Source organism: Antechinus flavipes, chromosome 6 (assembly GCF_016432865.1).
Source record: "Antechinus flavipes isolate AdamAnt ecotype Samford, QLD, Australia chromosome 6, AdamAnt_v2, whole genome shotgun sequence".
Lineage (NCBI taxonomy): Eukaryota > Metazoa > Chordata > Mammalia > Dasyuromorphia > Dasyuridae > Antechinus > Antechinus flavipes.
In genome coordinates, this window is record NC_067403.1 from 264051870 (window position 1) to 264067514 (window position 15645).

Here is a 15645-nt window from a genome sequence, read left to right on the forward strand (position 1 = left end):
ACACCCACCAGACCAGTGCTTCTTTATTGTCCCGGCCCATCCCAGGCGGGCCCCAGCCCTAATCTGCGGCGGTGACTATGGGCCAGTCTGGCCGGGCTCAGCTCCTCCCTTCACCAAGCGTCAGTGGGAGACTCGGGAGCCACAGCAGCGGTGGCCGACCCAGACCGGAGGCCCCCTAAAACACCAAAGGATCCCCAAGCATCCCCGCACCCGCAAGCCAGGGGCTTTGGCCCCATCTTGATAGCCAGGCTCCCCCCGAAGCCCCAGAGTTCCCCGAGTCCTGGACCTGTTCTTAGTGCCTACCATTCCTGCCCCCCGTAAGCTTCAGCCTCCCTCCCAAGATAGCGGCGGGGTCGAGAGAGCGGCCGGGGCAGGGTCAGGGACGAGGGGCCGGGGGCCGAGAGGCGAGGGCAGAACAGCGCCAACGTCGTCCCATGCAGCGGCAGAGGGGGGTTCACTCGCCCCCCCACCCGCACACCTCCTCCTCCTCCGACTGTTTATGGACCCAGGAAGTCCTCCTTCCGATAGCCTTTCTGCAACACGGAGAGAGACGTCAAGGAGGCTGCTCCATCCCCGCGAGTCTTGTCCTCCTCACTGCCGTGTCCCCTCCCCGGCTTGGGCGTCCCCTCCCCCACCTGCCTCCCCCGGGCTCACTCACCGCCCGGAAATCCCGGTGGAGCTTGCTGTACTGCCACATGTTGGCCAAAAGGCTGGAGGCCGCCCGGGAGGACTTCTCACTGTCAGGCCTGGTGGAAGGCGGGGGTGTTAGCGGGCACCAGTGGCAGAGCCAAGGGGGAGGGGAAATGCCCCCCCGGGGGAGGGGAATCCAGTCTCCCCCCTTTCCCACCGCCTCCCTTCCCCCAGAGCCTCACCCGTCCCGCTTCTTCTTGATGAAGACGAGCTTGCGGAGGCCGTCGAAGTAGAGCAGGTCCCGGGCGGCGATGGGGCTGGCCACCACCAGGTTGTTCAGCACCGCGATGATGTTGACCAGCACGTCGGCCGGAGGGGGCTTTTCCCCGACGCTCCCTGGCAGCTTCTCAATCAGATGGCTGACCACCTTGGTGGCTGCCTCCCTCGAGGGCAGAGGGCGAAAGTCAGACAGGGTCAGGCAGTGCCCCCAGCCCCTCCTCTTCTTGAAGCCGGGGTCCTCGTCCCCACGCCCCCAGCGCCCTCGGGTCCCCCCCCAGCCCCTCATCCGGGAAGAGAGGAGGCCATCATTGCCCCGAGGAAGACTCACACATCTCATCCTTGTTGCGGGCGTTCCGAGACAGGTTCCGGATGAGCCCAGTGAGCGAGCGCAGCTGGTGATGGTCAGCGGTCCGGACTCGGTCCAACAAGGGGTTCAGAATGCGTTCCTGCTCCAAGGCTAGGCGGCTCAGCACGCCTGCCCACTACGGCCAAGGAAGAACGGAGGGGTTTGGGGGTTCCCCCTGTCTCTCTGCCCCTCAGATCCCCCAATCAGCTTCCCTCCAGGACAGGCCAGCCTGCATCCCCCAGGCTTCCCATCAGGGAGCCCCCCGCCCCCTCCTGTTTCTCAGCCCCCTTCCCTCGCCGTGCCCTCACCCTTCGGTCGCCAGCGGTGATGTTCTGAAGGGCGCCAGCAGCGGCTTCTGTCGTGTGCCTGTTCAGCTCGCACCGCTGGAGGAGCCGGTTGTAGAGCCCCACGATCTGGGGACTCCAAAGCCACTCGAGCCCCTTGGGGTCCTTGGAGACCTCCGCAAAGGTCAGTGTATCTGTGGCCAGGGGCAGCTGGGGAGAGGAGGGGCTTGTGAGCCCTAAGCCCGGGCCGGCTCTCAGCGGGCTCCCTTCTCTCTGCAGCGACCTCCACTCTTCCTTCCACCCTCCCTGCCTTGGACCGCCCCCTCCCCTGCACATTCTCCCCACAGGTCACCCTTAGCTCTTGGCCACGCAACCGAGCCACACTACCGCCCCTCCTCCCTTCCCCAGACTCACGGCCCTGGCGGCTTCCCAGCCCCTCGTTGCCCAGACCTCTCTCCAAGAGCATCCGGGCTGTTCAGCCCGGTGTCACCCCCCTCCCCGTCTCCCCAGCCTGCCTGGCCCCGGGCACCCCCTGGGCCTTCTGCGTCCCCCACTTACCTCTCGGAGCTTCCTGCTCTGGGGCGTGAAGCAGCCCACCACTTCCCCGGGTCTCCCGGCCCCGGCTTCCCCGCGGCCTCGGCCCTCCAGCCTCTGCAGCGCCGAGGGCGGCATCTCGTCATACAGGCGGTAGGAGAGGTTCCTGAGCACACACACGGCGTTCTCCACGCTCTGGGGGCATTGGGACGGGTCAGTGACCGCGGCTGGAGGGCCTCCCCCTGTTCTCAGCGCCCCTCCCATGGAGCCGGCCGGGGCAGGGGAGAAGGCCCGGAGCCCAAGGAGGGACAAGGGTGGGGCAGGGACCCCCTCGGTCTTCTCCCCCCTCCCTGGTTCAGGGCCGACTGACCTTGTCCTCACACTTGCCCACGTCCAGGGCATGGTGGATGTAGGTGACGAGGGCGTCCACCAGGCCGTGGCACTCGCGCATCCTCTGCCGTGTGGCCTGTGAGGCCGAGCTCAGGTTCCTAGGGCAAAGAAGGAGGGGGTCAGAGGCCACGGGCCCCTCTGGAGGAAGAGCTTGGTCTGGGAGCTCACTGGGCAGCTCGACTCCTTCGGTGGCCTTGGCAAGTTCTGTCCCCCCAAGATCCCCTCACGATGGGGCGCCCCCACCCCAAGGACAGACTGGAGACAAGGAGGGCAGTGACGGGCAGGAGGAGCCTCTGAGTCGGGGGGGTCGGGTCTGGGTACCTGAGGAAACCCGTGGCGTTGTAGAAGATCTCGGCCTCAGAGGCATTCTGCTGGATGAGGGGGGGCCCCCCGGAGCCCGAGAGCGGGCTCAGCACCAGGTCTGTCAGCTGCTCCAGGGTGTCTCGGGCCAGGCGGTCCTTCAGGTGGTCACTGGATGACAGGTTCCACAGAATTCCTGAGTGTCAGAGGTCAGGGGTCAGCAACAGGCTCCCCGCCCCTGGAGAGCTGCTGCTGAGAAGGAATGGAGAGCCCCCCCATGACTTGGTCAGCATCAGTGCCCCACCATGGCCCTGAATCCAATTATGGGCTCCTCACCCCATGGCCAGAAGTCCGATGATGGGCCCCCCCAGTTCTCATCGCCCCCATGGCCAGGAGCCCAATGATGGGCCCCCCCAGTTCTCATCGCCCCCATGGCCAGAAGTCCGATGATGGGCCCCCCCAGTTCTCATCGCCCCCATGGCCAGGAGCCCAATGATGGGGCCCCCCAGTTCTCATCCCCCCCATGGCCAGGAGCCCGATGATGGGGCCCCCCAGTTCTCATCCCCCCCATGGCCAGGAGCCTGATGATGGGGCCCCCCCAGTTCTCATCTCCCCCATGTCCAGGAGCCCAATGATGGGGGCCCCCCCAGTTCTCATCGCCCCCATGGCCAGAAGTCTGATGATGGGCGCCCCCCAGTTTCATCGCCCCCTCCCCAGGGCCTTGAATCCTCTCTGGGGGTGGCCAGTGGTGGGGAGGGGCAGCCTGACCCGTGACGTTCTTGCGCAGCTCGTCGTCCTGTTCGCGCAGAGTCCTCAGCAGCTCGAAGATGCCGTTCTCCTCCACCAGGGCCAGCTTGTTGTCGGCATTGTCGTAAATGAGGTTCCGCGTGGCCCCCGTGGCGTGTCTCTGAACCTCCTGGTTGGCGTGGTTGAAGAGTTTCACCAGCTTGGGCACGGCCTGGAGACTGCGGGCCTGCGGACACCGTCAGGGGTTACGGGAGCCGGGGGCGGCTGCTGCCCAGGGACCCCTGCCCAGGGAGGAACGCGCGCTCCCGCCGCCCAGGCCATTCCCCACCTGTTTCTTGGCGGCAGCGTCGCTGTAACACTTGTGCTGGATGTAGGCCGCCCCTAGCACCTGCAGGTTGGGGTCTGAGGCCATGAGGTACTTCACAGCTGAGGGAAGATCGATGTCATCAAAGCTGTGGGGAAGATGGAGGTGGGGGTCAGCTTCGGGGGCTCCTCCCGCCCCCTCTCCCTCCTCCCTGCTTCTCCGCCCCCTCTCCCTCCTCCCCGTTTCTCCGCCCCCTCTCCCTCCTCCCCGTTTCTCCGCCCCCTTTCCCTCCTCCCCGTTTCTCCGCCCACTCTCCCCCTCCCCTTCCCCCATACCCTGCGCTCCCCGACTCCCCCCGTGGCTCCCAGGGGCTCACCCACTGCTGAGCCGTTGCAGAGTGCGGTGACCCCCGTAGCAGTCCAGTCCCCGCACGTCAGGCAGGTGCCCGGAGTCGGCCAGACTGAGGCTGAGGCTGCGGACTGAGGGGGCCCGGGCCACGTGCTCCAAGCCTCCGCCGGTCCCCACGGAGGCCGTGCCCCGGCTGCGGTGGCTGCTCTGGAACCGCTGCAGGGTCCGCATTGCGGGGGCCCGGATGGTCCGCCCGGGGGCCCCGTCTGCGGGCTCGGACCAGTCCAGGCCCCCGGCCCGGCTGGAGGCTGAGCTGGCCTGTCGCTCGTAGCCGAAGGTCCTGTAGGAAGGCCCCCCTGGAGGTTCCAGCTGCTCAGACACCACGCTGTAGCGGTCGTCCAGGCCCCCGTGGGACCCCCCCACCAGGCGCAGAGAACGCAGGCTCAGAGTGTCATAGTCAGTCCTAGGGCCAGGGCCCCCGCGGTCGTGGTAGGAGACAGGCCGCGGGGCCATGGGGACTGCAGGCTGGGCCCCCACGTAGCCCGCAGACCCGTTGTGCGCCGAGCTCAACCTCCGGCCACAGCTCAGGTCCACGGCCGAGCGGGAGGACCAGGCCGGCATCCCACATGCCGGCTTGGAGATGGGCCGGAAAGTCTGTGGGGCAGGGGAAGAAGGCGGTGAGGAGGTGGGGGTGGGGAGCCGGGCCAGCCCCCTGTCGCCAAGCCAGGCCGCTCCCCCCACCCCAGCCGAAGGTCAAGGGACGGGGAACAACCCCGAGAAGGGAGGTTGGGGGAAAGCTCACCGATGCCTTGTCCATGCTCATGCCCTGGGAGCGGGAGCTGAAGCCGGCCCCAGGCTGCACTGGGTGGTACTGACACTTGGGGGCACCTGGGGAGGGGTGAAGGGAGGGCAGGCGGTCAGTGGGCAGGGCAGGTCGCCAGACTGATGTCCTCCATGGCCAGACACCCCCCACCTCCCACCAGATGCCCTAACCTCTGTCGGGGAGACCTTAGGTCCTCTTAAAGACACAGGAAGGGATAGAGATGGAAGGACTGTTCAGTTCTGGCACCATGGGTGCAGATAAACTGGAAAGCAGTTGGGGGGGAAGGCCTGGAGCCCATGCGCATGAGAGTGGGCTGGAGAAGCCGGGTGTCAGTCTGGAGAAGGGATGGCTCAGGGGAACAGGAGAGATGTCGGCTCTCCTCTAGGGGAGGGGGGCTTGGGCCCCCAGGGCAGGCCCAGCAGGGTTACAGAGCCTCACCTCTCCCAGTGGGAGGGGGCCCCTTGTGGAGGAGGGCTGCTTCAAGCCAAAGCTGGGAGGCTACAGAATTCTGTAAGGGAATGACCTGGAAGTCTCCTTGTATCATCCTCTCACACGAGGACCCCTATTCTGCAGGTCTGGGGTGGACCTCCAGCAGCCACTGTCACGTGGCTCCCGGCAGCACACTTCCCCCTCTGAGCTGGAGAGACTCCCGTGGACCTCATCCTCCTTGACTTGTAGAATCTTTGGACATTGAGGAGAGGCCCATTTCGGGGGCTCTTCCCCCTCCCCAGGCTTTAGTCTGACTCTAACCCTCACCCCAGGTTTTTTCCCCACCCTATCCCCACTCAGGAACGTCAGCCTGTACCTCTGAACATTGAACACCTGCTGTGTGTCAGTACAAAATGAACTAGTTGCCGCCATAGAGGGGCCTCTTCAGCCTCTCCCCAACCCCCCAATCCATTTGCTGCTCTGCCGCCAGCGATTTCCCCCAAGCCCGTGGCAGCCACTTGGAGCAGAATCTGAATGGCTCCCTGTTGCCTCCGGGATGATTCCATCCCACTTGCCCCAGTCTGCCCCATCTTGCACTCCGGACCCTCCAGCCGGAGTGGTCTCCTCCATGGGGACATCATTGCGCCTCCTCTTTGTCCCCTTCCTGCCCATTTTCCCATTGTTTATTCCGTTTTGTTTTGGGATGTGCGATGGACACAGGAGTCACAAACATTTAAAGCATTTCACAGATAATGAAAAAAGGCAAGCTGTCAGAACCAAGAATCCCTTCCGAAAACAAAATGTAAGCTCAAGGCGAAGGTGTTTGCGAGGCTCCCAGGCCGGATCCGAAGCCAAAACCGTCTTGGATTGGAGCTTTGCCAAATGTTGCCACAAGCGGACGAATGGTAACGGGCTTAGCGCCCACGAGCCCGAACGCTTCTGTTTCAGTGAGTTAGAAGGAGCCTTTGTCTGAGGGATGTAGCCCAGAAATAGCTAACGCAGACCCTCGGCCAAGGCCCCGGGAGCGTGGCGTTCTATGGAGGACACCCCCCAGCAAGCGCCCCCAGCGGGACGGCCACGGAAGTGGCCAGTGGAGGCTGGCGCTCAGACTGTGTGAAGGGAGCTCACGGCTCCAGTGCGTTTCCGCCAACAATCAGCTCCGGGGACACTAAGGCTTATGTCAGAATGAGTCCGGATTTCCAGTCAATCTGACTGAAAGACGTCCTAAGGGGGGCTCTGTCCACTCACGGGGCCCCCTCAGTTACCGGCCTCTCTTAGCTCTTGAGGCTGGATTTCCCGCCCTCAGCCTCCCTTGTGTGGAGGGTCCTGCCGCTTTCTAGCCTGACCTACATAAGCTTCCCCGGCCCCATCAGGGTCCTTTCTGGTTGTCCTACCTCCCTGAGGGCAGGGGGTGGGCCCTCGCTCGCAAACAGCCATTATGGGAGCCCCGGAGTGTGTCGCCAAACAGGAGAAGGCGGGTAGATGGGCGCCAGGGGCGGAGTGATTGCTCCTCTGCCCGCATCCCTGCCCGTGAGAACACGGCCTCGTCCCTGAGCCGGGGAGGATGCAGTGCAGCCCCACGCCCACGCAGGGGTCACGGTCTCCCTCCTCTGGTCTCTGCCCACAGGGTACCTCCTGGGCATGTGGCACTCCCAGCTTGGGAGGAGATCAAGGAACCGGCCAGCCCAGTGTCCTATCCTGCAGGAATCTAGAGGGCCAGAGCCTGCTTTCCTGGCACGCCTCCTGCCCTTTAGCTCCCTCCCAGGATCCCTTGGGGTCATGGTCTGCCAGGCGGTGGCCCTCGGCGCTCATCCCCGTCCCCGCTCTTCCCTCTCCCGGCATCTCCTTCCGCTGTATCCTCTGGCGTAGCTGGCCCCTCTAACACTCCCCGTCTCCCCCGATGCCCTCCTCCCCCACTCTGGCCACCCTCTCTGCTCCTGGGAAGGCCAGTGCTCCTTTGTGCCCCTTCTCCATCCTCCCGGTCCCCACTCAGCAAGATTTGGGACCTGACATTTGGAAAGGCGGCTCCCTTTCCCTTCCTCCTTTGGGAAGGAGGGCTCTCCTTTTCCCCTTCCTCACCCCGGTCTCTCTCCTGTCCCCAAAGAGTCCAAGGTTGAAGAAGGGAGGCCCCCTTTAGCCCCTTTGTTGCCCATAAGCCCTGGTCACAGAGGACTCTGACTTTGTGGCCAAGCCCGCAGATTCATGGTGTGGGGACCACCCGTCGGGGGGCCGTGTCCACCGGGACAGACCCGCGGGCAGCTCCATCTCAGAGTGCTCAGAAGCAAGACCCCGATCTGGGCCCCAGATCTCCAGCCCTGAGGCCGTTGCTGCTGCCCCTCCCCGGGCCCCCCTGCCTCGGCTCCCCTCAGTCTTTGCTCCAACTTGGCCAACCCAAGTGGCTGAGGTCTTCTCCACCCAATGTCTGGCCCCGGTGAACTTCAGCCTTTCGTGGCTGGCCAGACCCCGCCGGGGCTAACCCTCGGTGCCGCCTGCCTTCTCTGTCACCTCCTCCCGGGCTGCGGACTGGATGGACCCCATTCCTCCGACCCCCCCATCCAGCCTCCCCTTCCCCGCAGAGGGGGATCCTCGTCTGTTACTTCTCTGAGAAAGCTAGAGGTCCCGCTCCCCGGGCTGTCCGGTCTCCCCCGTCCACACTGTTAATGCCTCTGGGCTGACCCCATTCCCCAGGCCCCCCCATACAATCCTATCCGACTTCGCCTGCTGAGAGCCTCCCCAACCCTGCCATCCCCCCGCCCCCAGGCTTCAGACCGGGAGGGCTCTTTCCCAAAGATTCCCTCTCCCATTCACGTCCTCCCCTTCTCCACCGTCACTCACTCTGGCTCCCTGGGAGGCCGCTCAGTGGGAGGCCCCCCTCTCTGGGGCCCGGGGTGGTCCGGCTGCCTCCCCCAGCCTCGGAGATGGCTCTTTCCTGTCCTGGCTGCAGAGATGCTCCCGAGCTTTCTCAGCCTCTCACTGGATCTTCCAGTCTCTGGGTGTGCCCCAGGCTCCATGGGAGCCTTTTCTTTACTCACTCCCTTAATGAGCTTATTTACTCCAGTGGGCCCGGTTATCATGTGACTCACAAATCTATGCATCAAGTCCCAAGCCTCCTCAACCGGGCCGGCTTCCCCAGGCAGAAAGGTCAGTGGGAGGAGCTCTCACTCCTACCTGACACTTCCTCCGTATTCTGTGCGGGAACTTGTCTCCCCGTCCTGGCCTGGGACTAGCTGGGACCCGGAGCCTCTCCCCACTATCTGATCCGACACACCCTCCTTTTTGTTCTCCCGGAGCCCTCGTTCCTCCCAGCTTGACGGGACCCTCCTCCCAGCGTCACCTTTGGTGGTCCCTCTCCTGCCCTTTGCCTCAGCCCTTGCATCCCTTCAGTTGCCAAGTCTTACTGGTTCTCTTCCCGCCCATCCTCCTCCTCCACTCCTGCGGGGCTCCTCACCTCCCTGCATCCCTCCTGGGGTCCTCCCCTCTCCACTCTACCCTTCACAAGCCCGCCCATCACCAAGGCACGGGCCCAATCACATTCTCCGGCCCCTGCCCTCTTTTTGGCCAGTTACCCCAGGACCAATGCAAACTCCTCAGCTTGGCATTCGAAGCCCCCTCCCGCCTGGCTCTGAGGTTGGGTTTCGCATTGTCTCCAAATGTTCCCTTTCCCAGCAGAACAGGCTTCTGGACCTGGATCGGATCATAGGTCTGGAGCTAAAAGGAAGCTCCGGCCCACGGCTCCAAGCCTGTCGTTTCAGCCTGAGGTGATTTTCCTAAAGTCGTACAGGCAGCGAGCATCAGAACCGGGGTCCGAACGCAGAGTCCGAACGCAGAGCCCACGGAGCTGCCCCCTCGGCGGTGGGTGGTCCCCCCCAATCCCTGCCTCCTTCGACCATCCTCGAAAGCCCAGCGTTGCTGCCTCCCCCCAAACGGGGGACTCCGAGAGGCGGCGCTCTCCCGGAGGCTGGGCTGAGGAACGGGCGGCTGCAGTCAGAGTGCGGGGAACAGGGCGCCCCCTCTTCCTGGGGTCTGGGATAATGAGGCCGAGGCGGCACCTCCAAGTTTTGAGAGAGTTTCCAGAGGAAGGACAGACAGGATCCCTAAGACTAAAAGGTGGCCGGGAATCGCTCAGTAAGCCCTTCCTAAGCACCCACTCTGGGCCGGGCCCGGTGCTGAGTGCAGTCCCTGTCCTCGGGCCCTGGGCGAGCGGAGGGGAACAGACGGCGGCCATTTATCGGGCCCTGTGTGCCCGCCCCGCGCTGGGAGTATGGGGGGGGACGTGACCCCGAATGCCATTCTGAAGGCAGAGGATCCGCATTCCCAAAGGCGGGGAAACGTAGCTGGAAGAGGCCGCTGCAGGGGGAGGCAGGTTTGGTTCAGAAGTAGCTGCAGAGCAGGGCCCGGGGCACAAACCCCGAGAATCCTGCCCAACTCCACCCGAGGCAGGGACGGCTCCCGGGAGGGGAAGGGATGGAGGCAAGGAGGGGAACTTTGCTCAGGGTGGATGCAGCGTAACCCTGACATCCCAGAAGGCAGGGAGGCTCCGGGCCAGCCCATTCCCTTTTCTCAGACAAGGGGAATGCAAGACCTTTGCACTGGGAACGGCAGGAGAAGCGGCCGACGGGGAGCAGCTCCCCAAGATCCGCAAAGAGCGAGAGCCCCTTCCTGCCTCGCTGAGACGAGGGGCAGCCTCACCTCCTCGAAGACCGTGAGCGCAGTCACTGCTGGGGATCTTTGAAAGGCCAGGGAGAGGAAGGACAACTGTCAGTCCAAATATAAATATTTTCCAAAAATAAAACCCTAAAAAAGGACAAAGAGCCTGCCAACTAACCATGAGCTGGTGGGCTCGGACTCCTGGCTCCTGACTCCACAAGGATCCCCAAGAGACAGCTGGTTAACATCTAGAAGCAGAGAAAGAATCTGCCGAGCCCCCTCCCCCCGGCTCCAGCAGGCACAGGCTGTCGCGCCAAAGGCAGCCGCCACATCCGTCTGGGACGGGAGACAAGGGACGCTCTGACGGAGTTCTCCTAGCGAAGTCTCAAGTTTTGGACAAAAGTGTCTCGGTGTTCTCCCGAAAGGGCAGATGCAAAGCTCAGACAGTCCCGCAGGGTTTCAGGTCAGAGTGACGGGAGGGCTCCAGGGAAGGGGCGCGGGGGTCCCTGTAGCTCTAAGGACTTGGAAACAGGCAGAGGGGGCAGGTGCCCCCCATCTGCAAATGGCACAAAGCCGGGAGGGACGGCGGATGGGAATGGCCGACAGGCAGCTGCTTCTCAGTCTAGCAACAGATTCAAGAGGGGGCACTGAAGTCTTGCCTCCAGCTCTGCAAAAGAAAGTGCCTGCGGCTGAGTTGGGGAACAAGGTCAGGCAGCGTTTGAAGAAGCTCTGGGGGGGCTTTGTGACCTACGCGAGTCCTTCCTGGGATCTTGGACCCCATGAAGACGTGCCGGGGGTCCCACTGGTCCCTGCTTGAGGCAGCCTTTCCCAGAGGTCCTTGCCTTGCTGAATCATGGCTGGAGGAGGGCATGAGGAAGCCCCAAGTCCGGGGCTTGCAGGGACATCTGGAGCTGGGGGAGGGGAGTGGCAGGGGGCAGGTTTTGCCTCCATCTTGGGAGATGCTTCCTAACCGGGAGAGCCGGCCCTTAGCAGAAGGGGAGGTATTTCCTTGGAGAACGATGGGCAAACACCGGCTGCTCAAGAGTCAGCATCCGGGAGAGTCCATTTGGGGCTGGACTGGGCACAGGGCTCTGAGGTCCCTTCCAGGGGGTGGGATTCTGGGGGGGGGGGGAGGGACAGAATGTCTCCACCCTGGGGCTGGACCAGGCCCTCCCGGCCTCAGGGCATCAGAGGTGGTGCCATGTCTGCTGAGCCAGCCTAGCGCCCTGCGCCCTCAGAGGATTAAGGAACCGTCGGGCAGAAGCTGGCGCGGACCCCGAATATCGCAGTCTGAGTTTCAGTGCCCAGGGCTCGGGCCCTCCCCGGTCTCCCTCTGCCCACTGCGCGGCTCTCTGAGCTCCGGGCTCTCTCATTTGCCCCTTCCCTTCCCGGGTCTGGGGGCAGGGGCTGTTCTGGGTCTGTCATGGGCACACGGACACTTCCCAAATGTTTGGCAAGATGGGCGGCATTTAGGGGGCCTAGGAGGAGAGCCAAGGACTCTCGGGGAGCTCCGCCCGGGGACCCTGTAACAGCTCTTCTGATGCCTTTGCTCCCCGTTCCCAGCTCCTGTGCCTGGTCAGATCAGCCCCCCAGGGGTAAACACACCCCCTTCCTCCCCCACACAGGCCTTCCCATCCCCCAGGCCCCCCTGTCAGCCAGGTTTAATGAGGCTTCATGGGTGGGGAGATTAACCCCTTGACGCCAGGGAGGCTCCGCCAGGGGGGGACACACCCCCATTCTGGGCTCCCTGCACCCCTCTCCCCCCAAATTATAATCATCCTCCTAATTGTCAGGGCTGGCCATGGGTGGCCATCTCTGAGGCATTTTACAAACTGTAATTAGTGCCCATATTTGGCTGCCTACTTCCTGCCCTCCCCCAACTGTGAGCTCCCATTGTGTGGCTGAGAAGGCCAGGGCCGAGGGAGGAGGTCACTGCTGGAAGGCCTCCTTCCCGGCCTTGTGTCCTGGCTCTCCTGGGAGGTTGTGTTCCCCTCCCCCCGCCCCCCCAGGCTTTGGCAGTCTGCGGGGTTCCCTAGGAAGGTGCGGACCATCTGGATCCCTCCCCGTCCCCAAGAAGGTCTGGGAGCTCCCTGCCCTTGGGGCAGGGGGGAGTCCTGGGGGCTCCGGACCTGTCCCTGGCTTGTGCCTGGGTTCCTTTGTGCCCCAGGGGAACATGAGACTGGAAACTGGGGTCCCCAGCTTGGCTTAGAAAGGGGATGTCGGCCTCCCGCAGAGCCCTGGCCCTGCCCATGATTGCCCCCCAACTAGAGCGGAGACTTCTCCGGGGTGATTCTGCGGCAGGACCCACGCTGCTTTAAGGAAGCCCACAGCTGGCTCCTTTCCTCCCAGACAGTCCTGACCGTTTCCCCCTTCCCCCGGCAGACTTGGGCTCCCGCGGGGCTCCGGGAAAGGCTTTTTAGGGACCCCCGAGGAGCTCCTTGCTATGGCCCAGGTGGGGCCAGGCTCCCCAGGCTGAGTCAGGCTGAGTCAGGGAGGCACGGGCTCCTTCCTCTAGAACTCTCCCACGGCTCCCTCTCCCCCTCCCAACGGCCCAGCCTGGGCCCCCTCCCGGCAGTGGGTACCTCTGGAGCCGTCTGGGCCTGTGCTGGCTGCAGGGTCCGTCGGGGGGCTGGCCAGGGAGCCATTGATCCTGGAAGGCTGGCCCAGCTGGAGCATCCTGGCCCGGACCTGCTCCTGCACCCGGGCCACCTTCAGCCGCTCCCGCTCGGCCTCCAGAGCCTCCTTGTTCTTCAGGTCCAGCTGCAAATCCGAGGGCAGGGCCAGGGAGCAGACCCCAGTCCCGGGCTGCAGGGCAGAGAGCAGGAAGTTATTGTCCTGCATGCTGGCAGGGGCCTGGGCCTGAGGGGGCCGGGGGCTCAGCGGGGCTCTGACTCTGGCCGGCCCACGGCGCCTAGCATGGCCCTCCAGCGGCTGCGGGCCTGTGGGGAGCTCGCTCAGCTCCCAGATGTCCCGGTGGCCGGCCGGCCGCACCCAGGAGCAGACCCCGCCCAGGCCTGAGCTCACCTGGGGGCGGGGACACCTGGGGAAGGCCGGGGGCGGGGCCGCAGCCTCCCCTGGGTGGAATTCCTAGGGAAGGAATAGGCCCTGCCCAGCCCCCGGGCCTCCGGGGCCCCAGCCTCAGCCTCCGCCCTCCTCTGGACCCTGGAGGCCTGGGCTGGGACGCTGCCGGGAGGGCAGGATGGGAGTGCCCAGTTATTATGGCTGTTGGGACCGGGACAGTGGGAAGGGTGCTGACTGGGGCTGGCCTGCCACCTCCTATTTACCTAACGCCTTCCCGAGGGCTCCGCTGGGGCCCAGCCCGGCCTGGCATCTCGCCCGCGGCCGGACTGGGCAGGAGCTGGGCCCGGGCCAAGTCTAGGTCAGGAGGGAGAGGAGGTCAGTCACCTCCTTCGCCCTGTGGGGACCTGGGGAAAGGTGGACTCCCCGAAGGCCGGGAGGCCAGGGTCAGAGTCCAAAGCCTCACGTCCATTCAGACTGGACAGGGCAGCGGATGGGGCGGGGTGGGCAGAGGTTAGGTTGGGGCTGTTTGGGGGCTGGGTCAGGCAGGGCCTTGGGGTTCCTTTGGCCCTTCTCGATCGCTCCCTCCCTCTTTCTCCCTTACGGTCCCCATAGTCTCCCAATTTGTATGCTTTTTAGTGACTTAGGTGCCCCCAAGAGGCTCCTTGGGACTCTGGCCTTTGTTGAAAATGGCTGCTGTTTGGGGCTCCCACCTTAGCCTTGGCAGTCCAGGGGGAGATGGGGAGTGTGTTCCCTGGGCTTTGTCTCCTGGCTCAGGTTGTGTGAATGTGTGTGTGTGTGTGAGTGTGTGAGACACGGGGCAGGCCTGGGCAAGCTTGGGGGGTTCTGGAAGAGGGGAGGCCCCCCCTCAGACCCTTGCCCCTCCTCCACACTGGGCTGCTCCGTGACGTGGGCTCGGCTGGGAGGAGCAGGCTGGTGACTCAAGGGGAGCAGCGGAGTACAAGTCCACACTAGCAGGGGTGGGGCGGGCGGGGCTCAGGCTCCCAGAAATACCCGGGGCTGCCCCTCCCCCTCCGGGGGTCCTCCTTGGCAGCTGCTCCCCGAGAACCCACAATCGCAGCTAGGGGACCCTGAGCGCCCCAGCTGCTGGGGCTGCGTCTCTGGCCTGTTCCTCAGCAGACGGGGTCAGCGCTCCCTGCTGGACCTGCCTCTCGGGCTTAGCGAGAAACTAGTGGGGGAAGCTGGAAGGGCCCATTCCGGGGATGAGGAAAAAGTCCAGCCCAGAGTCAGAGCCATCCTGCCCAGCAGGCTCCCTCCTTGGGCCCTCCGTTCTCCCCAGCTTTCCCCATCGCCAGAGACTCTCCCAGCCCCCGCTCAGGGGCCCCTCAAGTGCACTTGGCTCCCCTGGCTCCCTAACTGGACACTAAGGCCCTCCAGCAGCGCTGTCCGCTGTGTAACCCCCCCCAGCCCTCCCAGTCCCCCTCCTCCCCAAGCTAGGGTCCTAGGCCAGGCTTTCTGCCCTTGACCCTGGGTGGATCCACCCTCCGCGGCCCCACCCCCAGCCTTAATACACCCCCACTGTAAGCTAGAGTGGAGTGGGGGAGATGGGGTCAGTAAAGGGGGGTCAGCAGCAAGGTGGGGGAGGCAGAGACCTACATTGTTCATCTTGCGAACACTGCTCATCTCTTTGTCCATCCTTGGGCTGGAGAGAATCAAGCTTCCTCAGCTGCTCTCCTGAGCCGGTCCCAGCCTGGGATCCAGGGCTGTCTTGTTGCTTGGATTGTGGGGGGATCGGGGTGGGACCAGGTGGATCCAGCAGCTGCGGGAACGCCCTTTGCCTTCCCCTTCCCTGCTGATCCAACCAGTTGCTTCCATCAGAGACTTTGTATTTCTGGTGGAAAAATGTTTTGGAGACAAGTTTGTGCGGAGCCGTAGCTCTCTGGGAGAACCACAGCCTGGCACCAGCGGGCCCTCCTGGCACCAGCTGCCTCTTGCCAACCTCCATTGGGTGGATCCTACGGGCACCAGGTTGGGTTTCCTCCCACCCCAAGAATCCAGGGAACCTGGGGCTGAGTGAAGGGAGGGGGGTGTTGGGGACCACCCTGGAACCCCCCTCAGTTCATTTTCCCCACTTTGAGCTTCTGGACTGGCAGCAGGAGCTCGGGACAGGTGAGACCTGGAAGGTACAGGGAGGAGACAGGGAAGGGGCAGCAGAAGGAGCTGGCCGGTTATTGCTGAATAGCTTCTGGGCAGCTTGCTACACAGCTGGAGGGCGAACCTGATCTTCCCAAGGGCAGAGAAGGCCCGAGGAAGTTCTGGCTGGGTTAGGGGAGGGCTGCTTGTGACATTTGGAAGGAGCAGGGCGGCGGCGGGCTTCGGCAGGAACAGGTCCTGCCAGACGAACCACATTTCCTTTTGGGACAAGCTTACCAGACTGGTAGGGCAGCAGAAGGATGCCGGCCATTCTCCCTGCCAGGATTTCAGCAAAGAACCTGACACTGTCTGGAGGCAGAAGGTGGAGAGAGCTGGCTCTGCTTAAGATGGCTGTCGGGAGGGACCGCCCCACGCTTGACATCCTTAATCTGGTCAAACTGCAACTCTCAGG

General features: G+C 64.0%; 1 protein-coding gene across 2 annotated transcripts; it reads right to left on the minus strand.

The window, feature by feature from the left end:
* Window positions 1-5: 5 nt before the first annotated feature.
* On the minus strand, window positions 6-15554 carry PKP3 (plakophilin 3). Of its 2 annotated transcripts, XM_051964097.1 has the most exons (15): window positions 15471-15554; window positions 14697-14931; window positions 12644-12866; window positions 4965-5050; window positions 4191-4816; window positions 3839-3962; window positions 3532-3736; window positions 2785-2959; window positions 2444-2561; window positions 2098-2268; window positions 1564-1749; window positions 1238-1391; window positions 873-1065; window positions 659-746; window positions 6-533 (listed from the first exon to the last, which is right to left on the minus strand). In XM_051964097.1, exons 2-15 carry the CDS (start codon window positions 14733-14735, stop codon window positions 498-500), a joined length of 2424 nt encoding a protein of 807 aa, XP_051820057.1. In that variant the 5' UTR covers window positions 14736-14931; window positions 15471-15554; the 3' UTR covers window positions 6-497. The 2 variants fall into 2 exon arrangements, with proteins under 2 accessions (XP_051820057.1, XP_051820058.1); XM_051964098.1 differs by lacking the exon at window positions 15471-15554 and having other exon boundaries at window positions 14697-14952.
* Window positions 15555-15645: the final 91 nt, after the last annotated feature.